General features: G+C 39.1%; 1 protein-coding gene across 2 annotated transcripts in view; it reads right to left on the minus strand.

Moving 5' to 3' along the window:
- LOC109911327 (linker for activation of T cells family member 2) overlaps positions 1-15,344 on the minus strand; it is a 102,312-nt gene that overhangs the window by 54,229 nt on the left and 32,739 nt on the right. For both annotated transcript variants that reach the window (XM_020510614.2, XM_020510615.2), the window contains exon 2: positions 9,841-9,939. In XM_020510614.2, the coding sequence (XP_020366203.1) occupies positions 9,841-9,939 (99 nt within the window). The remainder of the gene's footprint in view (positions 1-9,840; positions 9,940-15,344) is intronic.

The following is a 15,344-nucleotide window of genomic DNA, read 5'->3' on the forward strand; positions in this document are numbered from 1 at the left end:
ATCATAGGAGCAGGAAGGCTTCCTGCTCCTATGATGCTGCTTGGCCTGCTGTGTTCATCCAGCTCTACACCTTGTTATCTCAGATTCTCCAGCATCTGCATTTCCTACCATCTCTGATACAAATGGGCAAGGGGACACTTTAAGCTGAACAATGGAACACTGGACAAATACTCCTTTTGAAGTTATGGGTTAATGCTTGTATTTTTATAGTTCAGTTTCACCACATTTAAGAAATACATCTCGTGAGATTGGTGAATGAGATGGATGAAGCTTCAATTCATATGGTTGCTCCTATCATTGATAAACAGATCGTCATTATCATTGATAAACAGATCCACAGTCAGTGAATAAAAAATATTCAGGCAGTAATTTAGCAAATGATTTTAATCCTACATAAAATAGTTTACATTTTGCCAACCTTCAAACAAGTTGTGCCAACACAAACCTCTACAACAACAGGGAATATGATACAATGAGACATGATAATAAATGTGATTCAATAAAACAAGTCAGTTGGGGTTCAACTTACATGAATGTCAGACAGGTCGGGAGGGGACAGTAGAAAATGTCACCACTGGCTGATGGTGAAATTTTCTCACGATGTCAACTGCACAGGAAACGAATAAGGGCTTGCTCCATTTGGAGGTCAGACTAATCTGCTAATGCAGTACAATCTAAATGCAGTTACCATTATAAGGAAGATGGGAAATTGGAGCAGGAATTGGTCATTCAGACCATCAGCCTGATTCACCATTAAACCACATCTGATCTTCTATTTCAGTGGCCCCCCCCACTTGCCCACACTATCCCTTAATATCCTTAATGGAAGGATTTATATCCATCAATCTCTTATCTTGATAATACACAATGATTGAGCCTCCACACGTTCCAACATATAACAGGAACTCATTACATAATTTCTTCTTCTCTAAATCTGCAACCTCCCCTATCCCCTGGTTACCTCTTCTCTTCCTCGTTTCCATCTACTGGCTTCATTGCCTACTTATTACCTTGAGTTTTTGCTCCCTGTTACCTTCATTGACACAGGAATCTTCCACTCCACTCCATTTTTCATTTTAGCTTTTTCCTGCAAATGCGTTAAAAATGTATCTTGTTCTGTTCTTGTTCAGGTATAGTACTTTTATCTATCTGAATCTTTCATTGCCCTCGAGGTAGTTTAAGACTCGTCATCTGGCTGCTTTGCACGTTTGGCAGAAACTAGTGTGTGCAGCTCCAGGAACACGTGCACAGCCTTACTCTATTATGTACCTACATCTACTGGTCTTACACGGCAAGTGCTTCACCCCATAGCCTGGCACAGGAAGAAGCAGCAATACCTCTAATCTTGTTGGGAAATTCTCAGCAAAGGTCTAGCGCTCCCCTCCACTAACTTTATTTCAGCAGGTGAGGAATGGCGAACATTTCAAGAAATAGTTCAAAGCTCCCAATATTGTACTGCGAAGTTGAAACTCCATGGGAAAAGTGATCTATCTGCAACTAAATGAGAATAGCTTAAGAGTAGTATTAAGGTTAAGAGACATACAAGATCACTAAGAAAAGTTGTAAACCTGAGAACTGGGAGATTTTTAGAACTACGCATATCACTTTAAAAATTGATAAAGTGGGAGAAAGATAGAATGAGAGTAAAATGGCAAGAAATAAAAGCAGTTAAAACATTTCCACAACTGCATACATAAAGGGCTAACTGGGGAAAACAAACCTAGTTCCCTTAAAGGTAGTGACAGGAGAAATTATAATGGGGAATGATGACAAAAATCAAACAAATGTTTTGTAGTTGTCTTCACAGTAGAAGATATAACTAAAAGGTCAGAAATAAAAGGAGGTGTCTGGAGAATCTAACAAGTCTGAAGAATTCAAAGTAATTAACATCACCAAAGAAAGATGTGTAACAAAACCCTTGGACCTATTTCCAACGCTTTGAAATGAGGTAGCTGCAGAGGTAATGGAAGTAATGGTTTTCATCCCTTCAGAATTTTTTAGATTCTGGAATGGTAACAATAGATTCAGAGTTAATGTGGTTACCCAAGAAAGGAGCAAACAAAGAAAACGGGGTGATACAGATCAATTCACCTGAAATTAGCTGTGTGGAAATGGTGGAATGCATTTTTTTAAAAATTCGTTCACAGGGATCTGTGTCACTGGTGTAGCCAGCACTTGTCAGCTATCCCTAAATGATCTTGTAGGTTAAGTGCTGCAATGGAGCAATTTCCAGCAGTTTGACCTAGTGCAAGTGATGGAACGGTGATATAGTTCCAAGTCAGGATGGTGTGTGGCTTGGACAAGCTTTGCAAGCTTTGGTGTTCCTACGCATCTGCTACCCTTGTTCTTTTAGGTGGTAGAAGTCACAAGTTTGGAAGGTGGTGTCGAAGGAGCTTTGGTGAGTTACAGTAGTGGGTAGATCTTGTACAAAAATATACACTGCCAGCACAAGTCTATAGGTGGTGGAAGAAGTGAATACTTAAGATGGTGGATGGGGTGCCAATCAAGTCAGTTGCTGTGACCTGGATGGTGTCAATCTTCTTGAGTATCGTTGGAGCTGCAGTCATCCAGGCAAACAGAGTGTATTCCAACATTCTCCCAACTTGCACCTTAAAAACATGACATACTCTGTGGACTCGAGAGGTGAGTTACTCACTATAGAATCCCAACCTCTCACCTACTCTTATGGCCTCAGTATTAATTTGGCTGGTCTAGTTTAGTTTTTGATCAATAGTATGGGTAGTGGATTGGTTATAGGACAGAAAACAAATCAGAAATAAATGAGTCATTTTCAAGTTGACAGGCTGAACTGCCTCAAGGAGCAGCACTTGAGCATCAGCTAGTTTACAATCTAAATTAATAAATTAGACCAAGGGACCAAGGTGATGTATTTGAATGGAACACTACAAAGCTGTTGGGACAATTAACAAGATGTGCAAAGGAATACTGACAGTGTGTATGTGAGCAGACGGCAGATGAAGTATAATATGTGAAAATGTGAGGTTAACCATTTGGATGGGAAGAATTAAAAAAAATAAAATGAGAACTATTGTGATTGATTTGAAATGATTTGGGTCACAAAGTCAGCATGCAGATACAGCAAGCTATTAGAAGGCAAATGGATACATGAACTCTATTCTAAACACAGAATAAGGAAGTCCCACTGCAGTTGAAAAGGGTTTTCACAAGGCCATACCTGGAGTACTGGGCGCAGTTTTAATCTCTATCTATTGAACAACGTGGAGATGAGATAGTGAAGGGTCATTAAATTGATTTCACGAGAAAATACAGTGTAGAATGAGCACACATTCTTGACTTTAGAATAACAAGTGATCTCATGGAAACATAAGATTCTGAGAGGACTTGATAAACTGATGCTGAGAAGTTTTGACTCTGAACTGGGAAGTCTTGAATTAGTGAATACAGTGTCAGGATGAAGGGTCAATAGATTGACAATCTTTGGAATTCTTTACTTCAGTTGTTGAGCACATTTAAATCGGAGATTGATAGATGTTTTGACATTAACAGAATCAAAGGATAAGAAATTTGGGCAAGGAAGTAAAATTAAGGTCGAAGACAGGTAAGAACAAGCCTGACACACCATACAGCCACATTCAACTCCTGTTTCTTTTGTTTAGGTTGTATGCACGTCCCTAGAATGACTGTTTCTACCTTAAACTCAAATTGCAGATGATGTTCTTCAAGCTTCAATGTAACTTTCACCAGATAGATAATCATTTTGTAATATTCCATCTCTGTAATATCTCCCATTGCCATCACTGCCTCATCACATTTGCTGCTGAAACACTAATGTAAGAAAGTGGGCAACCAAATGTTATTTTATAGTGAATCATCACCACTCTTCATTATGTTGTATAAGTTAGTTGGGCTCTTGGTCACCATAAGGTAGAAGTGCTGCCAACATCCTCCTTTCGGGTTGGAATCTACAAGGCCTGCTTTGTCTTGTGTAGAACGGGAAAATTACTGGGCAGTCTAATGAGAACAGCCTTGTACCTTAAACAAGAAGTAGTTTATTACATGGTAGAAACCTGTCAAGTTACATTTGTATGATCCATATTAAGACTATAAGGAGACTTAGATGGTAGGTCTGTCCCCTTCGAGATTCTTTCACTCCCCGCAAGTCCTAATACGCTGGCGTGATAAGAGGTAGCTTAATGCTCTACTCAACATTAAATTTTGTACAACAATTGACAGCAACCTGATAAATTAGAAGAATTTCATCCTGGAAATATCTGCTTGAACGTGACCTCCCACCATGTGATTTATGGCATTGGGTGACTGTAGAGTGAAAACCGGAAACAATAAATGTGCAAATATCACCAGCATAATGATCAGGGGTGGGTGACAGTTAATGTATTTCAAATCTTTATTCTGACCTTGCACTTGGTTCCAATAACCTTTAACGTGCCCTTACGTGGGCGTGCCCAGACTCCGTGGACTGCCTACAAGTTTATTCATGTCAGCAGCCTTTCCTGTCTCAGTGAATTTTACAGACTGCAGATGTTGATTTTTGTCTGTTTGACTGAACAAGGAAAGGGGTGTGGCTAACCAAAAAAGTACCCTTAACCTTATGACTGTCCCATTCATAATCTTCAAAGAAAGTCAGGACAGAGGAGGAATAAGGTACAAAATAGGAACAGGATACAAACGAGCAGATTTAGTTGGGGGTGAGGGAGTTAGACGAGAAACAAAAGAAAAGAACTTGCATTTATACAGCACCATTCATGTTTTCAAGACGTCCTAAAGTGCTTTCCAGCCAATTAGTACAAGTGCAGTGATGGGTGCTGCTATACACTCAAGTAGTCAAGAGTTGCTGTGGTAACATGGACTTTTACACAGACGTTGTGCCTTTGGAGTTGTGGATAGTTATAATAGAGGTTCTAATGTTCTGTTCTATCACATGGCTACCACCTGCCAATGAAAGGGTTTGCAAGTTGACTCTCAATCTGTTGGCCACATTATGAACATTATGAAGTTGACCATCAAATTCTGGAGTGAGACTTGACATGGTCCTTCTGACTCACACGTAGGGATAATACAGGTAGCATTCATAAGTTCACTTCTGAAATATAATCACCGTTCTAATGTCGGGAAATGTAGTGATCAAGCTGTGTGCAACAAACTCCCACAACTACCAGGGAAATAAATGACCAGGTCTGTTTTACCGTAATATTAGAGTTTGCGCAAGTATCACAACGCAGCTACTGAAAGCAAGAAACTAATCAGTTCTGGAAAGATTTTCTGCATCTGCTGGGAATCTAATGGCACAATTTGAGAGAAAATAAAACATTCTATAATACTAAAGTTATCTCTGGGTGTTTCTAAATTGATATTTCATCCAAATTTCTGGTTTCAACTGTAAATAATTGTTCAAAGTTTAGCCTGAAAGTCAGAACTCTGGTTCATCATAAACTATCAATCTCTGTTTGCTCCAGATGAAATTAGTGACAAACATAAGTTGAAAATACTCATGGAGAAAAAGCAATGCAACGAAACTGAGTGGAAAGTCCAAAAAGGAAGTCTGCTACACCTCCTTTGTGAAGATCAACACTCGACTTCTACCAAAACAGCAATCTTTTTCATTTGGACAGAAAGGGGCAGGAGGTAAATGAGATCACAACCATCACATTTCCTTTTCAGCCACATGTACATCCAATGTGTACATACATCGACACTATATCACTGTTGGCATCAGTGGAACTGCCAACATAACAGCAGTATGGCAGCATCTTCCTCACACTGACTGCACCTAAGAGAATAAGCACCCACTGCCAACTTTGAGGGCAACTAGAAATGGATCATAAACGTTGTCAGAGATGCCAACATTCTGAGAATTAATTAAAAATGCATAAAGAATGAAAGAATTTGCACCTATACATTGACTCTCCGCCTTAAGATGTCAGAAAACACTACTGCCGTTCAGGTATAATCTCCATTCTCCTACAGGAAATGTAGCAACCAAGCAGTGAAAATCAAGATTCCCAAAAAAGTCAATGACTAGCTGTTGATAGAAGGATAAGTATCAGAGGGAGGGTGTCTGTTTGCCTCATTTGGCTGAATGGTTGGTTTGCAAAGCAATGTGATTCCGACAGCATGGGTTCAATTCCCATTACTGGTTGAAGTTACCACAAAGGACTCTCCTTCTCAACCTCTCCCCTCACCTTGACCCACCACCAGTCATCTCTCTCTAATGACAGAACAGCCCTATGGTCTGGTAAGTCTATGGCGACTTGACTGAAATATTGGAGGGGATATGCATGTATGGATGCATACATTCTTAAATACTTCGTCTTTCATCACTAAATTATGTTTCTTCCACTGTTAAGGACTGGAGAACAAACAAGAATAATAAAAAAATGAAAATATCAAAGGCTTCACTGAAATTGAGTCAGGATCCAGCAGTGATAAATTTCTTCAAAAAGGTCATACTAAAATGTTATTACTCCAAAAACAGAGATTTTCTGGTCTCTTACTGAGCTATAAACAATAATTTGCATTTACTTCAACACAGCAAAACAGTACAACGACAGTAGAGGAGCATAAGCAGTTGTAAGATGACACATAATTGAAGAAGGTGTCATTGCAAGGTAACCAAAGGCTTTATGAAAGAGGCAGATTTTAAGAAGCCTCTTAAAGGAGAGGGATAAGAGATATTTAGGAAGAATGCTCTCGTGCTTAGATACTTGGAAGTAGAGGTCAGGCACCAATCGTGGGGGAGAAGAAGTCAGAGAATGTACAAGGGTCCGAAAATGGTGGGAGAGATTTGGGAAGGTTGAAGGTTAGAGAATGTTGCAACAAGAAAGTGAGGTGGAGATAATGGAGGTATTTCAACACCAGGAGGAAAGTTTCAAACTTGATGGATCAGCAAGCCTGGGGAAGGAGGCCGAGAGTTGTGGTGAAGGGGTTGGGAAATGTGTGAAAGAGACTGGTGCAGGTTGGGAGATAGCTTCCTCTCGACTGCAATGCGACTTTAATGTAGAAGCAGGGTTAATGTTTCAGGTTCAGATGACCTTTTATCAAAACTTAAATGAAAGGTCAGCTTGACCTGAAACACTAACTGTTTCTCACTCTCCATAGATACTGCCAGACTCATTGAGTATTTGCAGTATTTTTAATTCATACTTCCAACATCCACAGTAAGTTCATTATGTCTTAAGGAGGTCTAGTTGTTGCAAATGAATGGTGCAGTTTACATAAGTAGCCAAAATTCTTAAGTTCTTGCTGCAGATCCAGTTACAAGACCAAATATAGTGCTAAAATTCCAAAACATTTTGTTGAAAAATATCAATCACTTTTATGTTGTGCTTTTACACAAAATATTTTCATGGAGTTTCTGCAAATATCTTTGAAATAACATCAAAGTATTCGAGGGAAAGTAGCAAATAATGAATTGTCAATAATTAAAATACAATTTTACGTGATAATCTTAGTAGTTGGATGGCAGTGGATTATCAGTAGTGATCAGTTTCAACATTCAAGTGAGTGTCAATTTGCTCATGGTTGTTGCTGTAACTTCACCATTTTTGACTGTAAAGCCCTCAATGTATCATTCCAAAGTTGGATTAGAAAAGTATTGGTAGTGAGAGACAGTCATATATCCTGAGAGGTAGAGTTAGGTGGCATTTTGTTGCAAGTTTCTCAAAAGAGCGTAGAGGTTTTTGTCCTTTTCCATGAACTTCCAAAAATATTGAGACCATTTTGAAGAATAGGAGGGTCTTCGCCAATGTTTATGCCTTGGCCTAGACATTAAAGGCAGGTTATTTGGTTGTTATCATATTGCTGCACATAAATGGGCTTCAAACATTATAACAATGCCCACTCTTGAAAAAGATACCCAGTTGGCTGACAAGTGCTTTAAAACATTTGGTCATTAAAGGTGCTATGCTAATGCAAGTCTCTCCCTAGTATCATTTAACAGGATATTGATAATCAGCAAGCTATGTGGGAGATGTCTCCGTGAACTGCAAATGCTGGGGGGGCAGGCGTGTGTGGTGGTGGAGGGTGGTGGGTAAGCGAGTATCCACGTGTTCAAGTTTTGCACCAAATTTGTAAATGAAGCAGCAATTAACTATACAGTCCTGAGGTTAATACATGTCAGGTTCCCAACATACCTCTGATCCACCCCCACCAACACGTTCATGTTTCATGTCAACTTTCAACAGAACAGCCTGCTGTGCCCAGTCTAAGTTTCACAGCGACATTTCTCAAACATTACCCAGCACTGAAAGCGAAGTCAAACTCACTGTCTGCACAACCTAACTGAAACAGATTGATTCTCAGAATATATTTGATGACACTGTTGTATTTTGCAGTTGACGAAACCCATGAAGGTTTCATTAAAAAATGTTAAACTGATTGCAACATATCGCTTTTATTTCACTTTCCACATTGCATTATTTTTAGACCTCCCACCTCTCAATCTTGATGACATTTATGACCATGACCTATAAAAGATGGGATTTGAAGAGCGTTGCAGAATTTTACCACAGAAAAGTTCATTCAGTAGATTTATACTGGATTGATTTTTCAGGCATGCATTAAAAAGGCATAAAATATGTTGAAGCAAAAAACTAGAAGATGCATTCTGGAGCTGCTCCAAGTTAGAATCATTATGAATCCCTCTCCATTGCAAATATACTACTTTATGTTCTATTTTTAACAGGGGAGTCAGTGATGTAATGCTAGACAAGTCGTCTAGAGGCCTAGACAAGTGCTCTGGGGAATATAGGTTCAAATCCCACCACTGCAGCTGATGGAATTTAAATTCTATTCATAAATCTGGATAATTGAGCTGGCAAATAAGTTAATATCAGGGAAATTCCAATTTCAGGAATTTAAATTCAATTCATAAATCATGAACATAAAGCTAGAAGTAATGGTAACCACAAAACTACAATCAATTGTCATAAAAAGCTATATGGTTTGCTAATGTCCTTTAGGGAAATCTACTGTCTTTACCAAGTCTGGTCCACATGTAACCCAGATGGACAATAAATTGGTTGACTCCTCTTAACTGCACTTTGAAATACCGATTCAGATAACAGACAATTGGAATAGGTAATCAATGCTGGTCTTGCCAGTGATGCCCACTTCCCATGGAAGAAAGAATAAAATATTATATAGTATTTCACAACTTTAAAATTACAGTGGATATTTAATGCTTGAGATCAAGAAAGATGGGGCGGGGGGAAGAGAGAGAGACAGGAAAAACAGGAGAGAGCAAACAAGAAAAAAATGAAACATAGTTTATCAGTTTATCAAGCAACTGAGCTCCCTATCGAAACAGTGACTGGTGCCTATCCCAATTAGCTGATGTGGATGCAGAAAACAATCTCATGCAGACAACAATAGAGAAGAAACACATTAAAAGGGGAGTGAAGTGGTGGCATAGTAATGTAAATTGAATAGTAATCGATCCAGATTACCGAGCTAATGCTCTGCAGACATGATTCAAATTCTACCAAGGCAACTGGTGGAATTTAAATTAATAAATCTGGAATTAAAGCTAATCTCAATAAAGGTAACATGAAACCGTTATCGATTGTCATTAAAGTCGATCAGGTTCATTAATGTCCTTCAGGAAAGAAAATTGCCATTCTTATCCAGTAGACTGTCAGTAATCTGGTTGACTCTTAAAAGAAATAGCCTCACAAGCCGCTCATTTCAAGGGTAAGTAGGAATAGATTGCAAATGCTGGGCTCGCAGCCCACATCTCATGGAAAGAAATAAATAACCAAAGTGCTAATTGTCTGAATTTGACATTCTAATCCACACCAAGACCACCAAATGTCATGTGGAACCAAGCAAATGGGTACTTACTGCGATTCCCAAATAGTCTACACCTGGAACAGAGCATTACAAGGATCACAAGTGGCAGAAGAGAGAGAACACCCAACCACAGCTCCACTTGATTCATTCCTGTGTAAGGAGTTCAAAAGACATACACATTTACACAGAATTAAAAACACTGTTAAACAATCACAATTTGTTAATAATTATAATGCAGCCCAGTTTCTGCATTGAGTGTTTCTTAAATAATAGTGTAAAGATTTCTAGTTGAGAAAATCTTTTCCTGCTCCGTGCCTGGTCACAAGATAATTACAGAGAGGAAGGTCTTTTGGCCCATTATAATTCATCCATCCAGGAAGATTCTTCCTCCATTCAATTCATTCTTAAATGATTCCATGCTTCTCACTTCCACTTCCCTACCTAGGAGTTGATTCCATACGTTAACATCTAATGTTAAGAATACATTGAACTTAAGTGTTTCAATTTCCATTATTAGTTGGATATTACAACCCCAATTATTTTCTGAATTTATTTTTATCTCTAAACACATCATTGACTACCTTGCACAATTCTAAGAACACCAGTCGTTTTTAATCAAACTGACAGGCCCCAAGTGGCTTCAGTTTTTTTCTCAGTCAGTCTCTGACAGCCTCGTGGCTCTTCATAATTTGAACCTTGGCTATCAGAGTTGACAGAGTGCTCAAGGTGTGGTCTGACCACAGTCCTTGATCATACTTCCTCTGATCTGTATTCTGCTTATAATTGGACATTCTATCAGCTTTGTTCATTGCTGCTCGGGTTGATGGGGCATACTTTGTCTAAGACTTTGAAGTCTCATTAACTTTCATATGCTTCTTTCAACAAAAATTGTGCCATTTATTTTTGACTGATTTGAAACGCCTTTCTCATTATTTCTCTCAAGTTTTTCTCTCCCCAGATTCATTCCTCAATTCTCATTTATAAGCTTGGCTTTCCTGCTGATGCATTTCAATTGAAATCACTGGTACTTGAAGTCAGTCACCATTGTGCACTTTTCATCATGCAATACAATTGCTGCAATTTTGTGTTGGGTCAATCATAAACTTTGTGAAAAAGCAATTACCCATGGTGTGAAATAATAAAAATCAGTGCCACAAAATTCAATTTTAAAAGATGACCTTTATTAACTCAATAATCTGACACATAGGAAAATCGGTTCCCATTTTTGATTTTCCAAATTACTTTACCTGAATATGCATACATATAGGACTTCCACTTGCCCAATGTGAGTACCAGTGGAACACATCCTACTTATAAAGGTCAAACGACTAAAGTGCTTGTGAATAGAGCCTAGGCTCCAGGATCAGTAGACAATCTACCTTCTCGATCATTCATTCCTTCCACCACTGGCACACCATAGCTGTAACGTGTACCAGCTGCAAGATTCTCTGCAGCAACTCGCCATGGCTTCTTTGACAGAACTTCCTAAGTTCGTTTTGAAGAACAAAGACACAGGAACACCATCACCTCTATAAAAGTCACAGAACATCCCGATTTACCACTACATTGCGATTTTTTCGTCAGTGCTAGGACAAAATGTCAGAACTCCCTCCCCAGCACTACACTGGACAGACCTAAACCACATCAACCACAGGAGCCCAAGTTAGCATAATTTCAGAATTAGGGATTGCCCACTGAAGACAGATAAGTTGGAATTCCTTCTTTCAGAGAGTAGTGAATCTGTGGAATACTTTACCACAGAGGACTGTTGAGACTGGGTCTTTAAGTTAATTCAAGGTTGAGATAGACAAATTTTAATCAGTTAGGGAATCAGGAATAATGGTGAAAAGGCAGGTGGGTGATGTTGACGGTCATCAGATTATCCATGCTGTTATTAAATGGCACAGCAGAATTGATAGGCTGAATACTTCTGCTCCTACATCTTATGGTGTTACAGTAGCTCAGCACAACCTTCTCAAGGTCTCCTAGGGATATGCAATAAACTCTAGCCTTACTAATAATGATCATGTTGCAAGATTGAAATTTTAAAATGAATATGATTCAGTACCTCAAGCCTGATTTGCCATTGACTCAGGTAATAGCAGATTTGCATGCCAAGCCCATTTATCCTTTTTTGCACCTCAGTCAGGTAGGATTTAAACCTCTGTACATTTCCTTAAGTCTATCTATTGTTGACAAACTCTGAGGACTTCTTTTAAAGTGTTGAACATCTCCACTAGCAGGGAAGACTGCACAGTGAATAAGTTTCTGCACTTAGTTCACTGCAGAATGGGGGACATTAGGGGATCTCCCTGGAACATGATCAAACCAGCTGTTTGGAAGATAGATGTCAGATAAAACATAATGTAGAGAGAGAGGGAGGGAGACAAACATTTGGAAGAATGATAATGGAAACTGATACAGAATGGGGAAACTTTTAAAAGAGAGACTTAGGAGTTCTGACACACATCTTTAAGAAGAAAGATGTGCATTTATAGAACACTTTTCACAGCCAGGAGACTTCTCAGAGCATTTTACAGTCATGAAGAATTTTTAAAACGTAGCCACTGTTGTCACATAGCAAGCAAGAGCAAGCTGGTAAAATGCTTACGAAATTGAAAGCATCCATTTTAATCTAACATCTCTGATGAGGGTGGAGCAGCCTTGCATCCATGAAGTGCAAGATTGGGTAGGGTTACAATGAATTCAGGAATATAGGTTTCAGAAATAAAAGTATTGAGCACTAAAGCAGTGAAAGGACTACACAAAGTATTCGTTAAAACTGTAGCCCAAATACTGCAGCCAATTTGTGAGTGCTGCTTTAGTCAAGAAAAGAGAGTCCAAAATTGATTCAGAAAAATGTTACCAATGGTGAGAGGCTTTATTTATGAGACTAAAGAAAATTAAGTTTTCTTTAATGGAACAATCAAGCTTAAGATGAAAACTGATAAAAATATTAGGAGATTTTTTTAAAGTGAATGGGGAAAAAATTTTCATTGTTTGTTGTTAACTAAAGGAAATATTAACATAGTCAGAATGAAGAGTGAGAGAGTAGATTCTAGAATGAGAATCCTAAACAGTTTTTAAAAAGGAAGGTAAATGATTAAATGGATGAAAAGAGAAGAGTAAGTATGGGGAAAGAGCAGGGGAAATGGACCAAACAGACAGCACCTTCAGAGAGCTAATGTGAAATGGGCTGAATCCCCCTTGCATTATGACACAATCTGGGTCTGGTCTGCTTCCTGTTGAATAATATCATTCTAGTAGTTATGATCATCCTAACCTCCTTCTCCCTCCCTTATACTTCTGCAGTGGTTCAAGAAGGCAGCTCACCACCACCTTCTCAAGGGCATTAGGATTGGGCAATGAATGCTGGCCCAGACAGCAGGAGCGACGTCCTGTGAAAGGGCAAATAAATAATCTCCACACAATACCCAAGCCAAGGTTCTGACCTTATCTTCCATTCACAAACTCATTTTCAGAAACTGATTTTGCAAACATGCAAACTGTGATTTTCTTTTTAAATGTGTAAGATATTTATAGCACTCTAGAAAAAAAAGGCATTGCAACCCAATTCAATTCAGTGCTGTTCTAAACGTTCATTAAAAATATAATTAGTGATTTTCCTAAACACAGCGATTCCACAATGATGGCTACATTTTTGTTTCCTTATTGTTTCACGGAATGTGGGTAACACTGGCAATGTCAACATTTGTTGCCCATCGTTAATTGCGCTTGAATTGAATAGCTTGCTCAGCCATTTCAGAGAGCCTTTAAGAGTCAAATACATTGCTGTGGGTCTGGCCCAGACGGCGTCTAAAAGAACCTTAGTTAGCAGATGAGTTTTTACAACAACCAATGGTCATCACTACTGAGACTAGTTTTCAATTCAATCTCAATTATCAATTGGATTGAAATTCCGCCAGCCTGCCACAGTGGGATTTAAACCCATGTCTCTGGCTGGATTACTGGTTCAGCGATATTATCACTACAACACCACCACTCTGTATCTCTTGTTCTCCTTGAAGGATATTGAAAGTATCATCCAAGGCATCATTTTTCCACCCCTCAAAAATTTACATGGCTGTGGAGGGGTGAGGAGTGGGGGGGTAGAGGCAGATGGCTATGCCCAGTCATGATGCTTTCAGTCCTCAAGTGTGAGGCAGGCTTGATGAACCTGGTGATCTTTCCTCATATTTGATGCATAGTTTACATCATAGAAACAGAATCGTTACAGTGCAGGAGGAGCCCATTTGGTCCATTGTTCATCTACCTAGTGGTAATCTCCTGCCTTTTCCCTCATGTCCCTGTTTCTAACCAAATAACCATCCAATGTCCTCCTGAATGCCTTAATTGAATCTGCTTCCACCATGTTTCCAGGCAGTGCATTCCACGCCCTAACTGCTCACTGTGTGAAAACGTTTTTCTCTCACATCACTCTTGCTTCATTTGCACATTACTTTAAATCTATGCCCTCTTGCTCTCTGTTCTTTTATGAGTGGAACAGCTTGTCCCTATCTACTCTAGCCAGTCTGCTCATAATTTTGAAAATCTCTATCAAATCTCTTCTCAGCATTCTTCTCTTCAAAGAAAACAGTCCCAACTTCTTCAATCCACCTTCATTATTGATGTTTCTCATTTCTGGAATCATTCTAGTATATCGCTTTTACATTCGTTCCAATGAGTTCACATCCTTCCGAGAATATACGACACCCACAACCATATATGATACTCAAGCTGAAGTCTAACAAGTGTCTTGTACAAGTGCAACATCACTTCCTTGCTCCTGTACTCTGTGTTCCTAATAATAAAACTGAAAATGCTGTATACTTTATTAACTACTCTCTCCACCTGTCACCTTCAATGATCTGTGCAAATATACGCACAGGTGCCACAACCCATTTAGAATCGGACTCCCCATTTTATATTGAAAGAAAATGTTCTTCTGAACAAAATGCACTGTCTCACACTTGTCTACACTGAATCTCATCTGACACTGTTCTGCCCACTGACTCAACTTGTTAATGCCCTTTTGGATATTGCACATTATACAAACCTTTAAAATCAAAGGATTGAAAATGGTCAAGTGGTTCATTTAGCCTGTAATTTACAAGCATGGTGTAATTTTTACACATCAGCAACCAGGCAACAGACAGAACAGAATTTGTCTCTTTGGTCAGAGGGTTTGTTTTGGGGATGTGGGTGTAGTTGACAAGGCTGGCAATTGTAGCCCATTCTAACTGCCCCTTGAACTGAGTAGCTTGCTAGGCCATTTCAGTAGGCAATTAAGAATTAACCACATTGTTGTGGATCTGGAGTGACACATCAGCAAGGCCAGGTAAGGATGGCAGATTTCCAGTGCAGACTCAATGGGCCGAAGGGTCTCTACTGTACAATGTAATTCTATGAATCTATGATACTCCATTGCCACTTGATCTATTTGGCTCACTTAATTCTGAAGAACCAAGTCGAGCAGTGCCTCCTTTCTTGTTAGACTGGACACAATCTAGGAATGCTTTCCACTTGGGCAGCATGGTGGCTCAGTGGTTAGCACT

The sequence above is a fragment of the Rhincodon typus genome, chromosome 26 (genome assembly GCF_021869965.1).
Source record: "Rhincodon typus isolate 14 chromosome 26, sRhiTyp1.1, whole genome shotgun sequence".
Taxonomy (NCBI): domain Eukaryota; kingdom Metazoa; phylum Chordata; class Chondrichthyes; order Orectolobiformes; family Rhincodontidae; genus Rhincodon; species Rhincodon typus.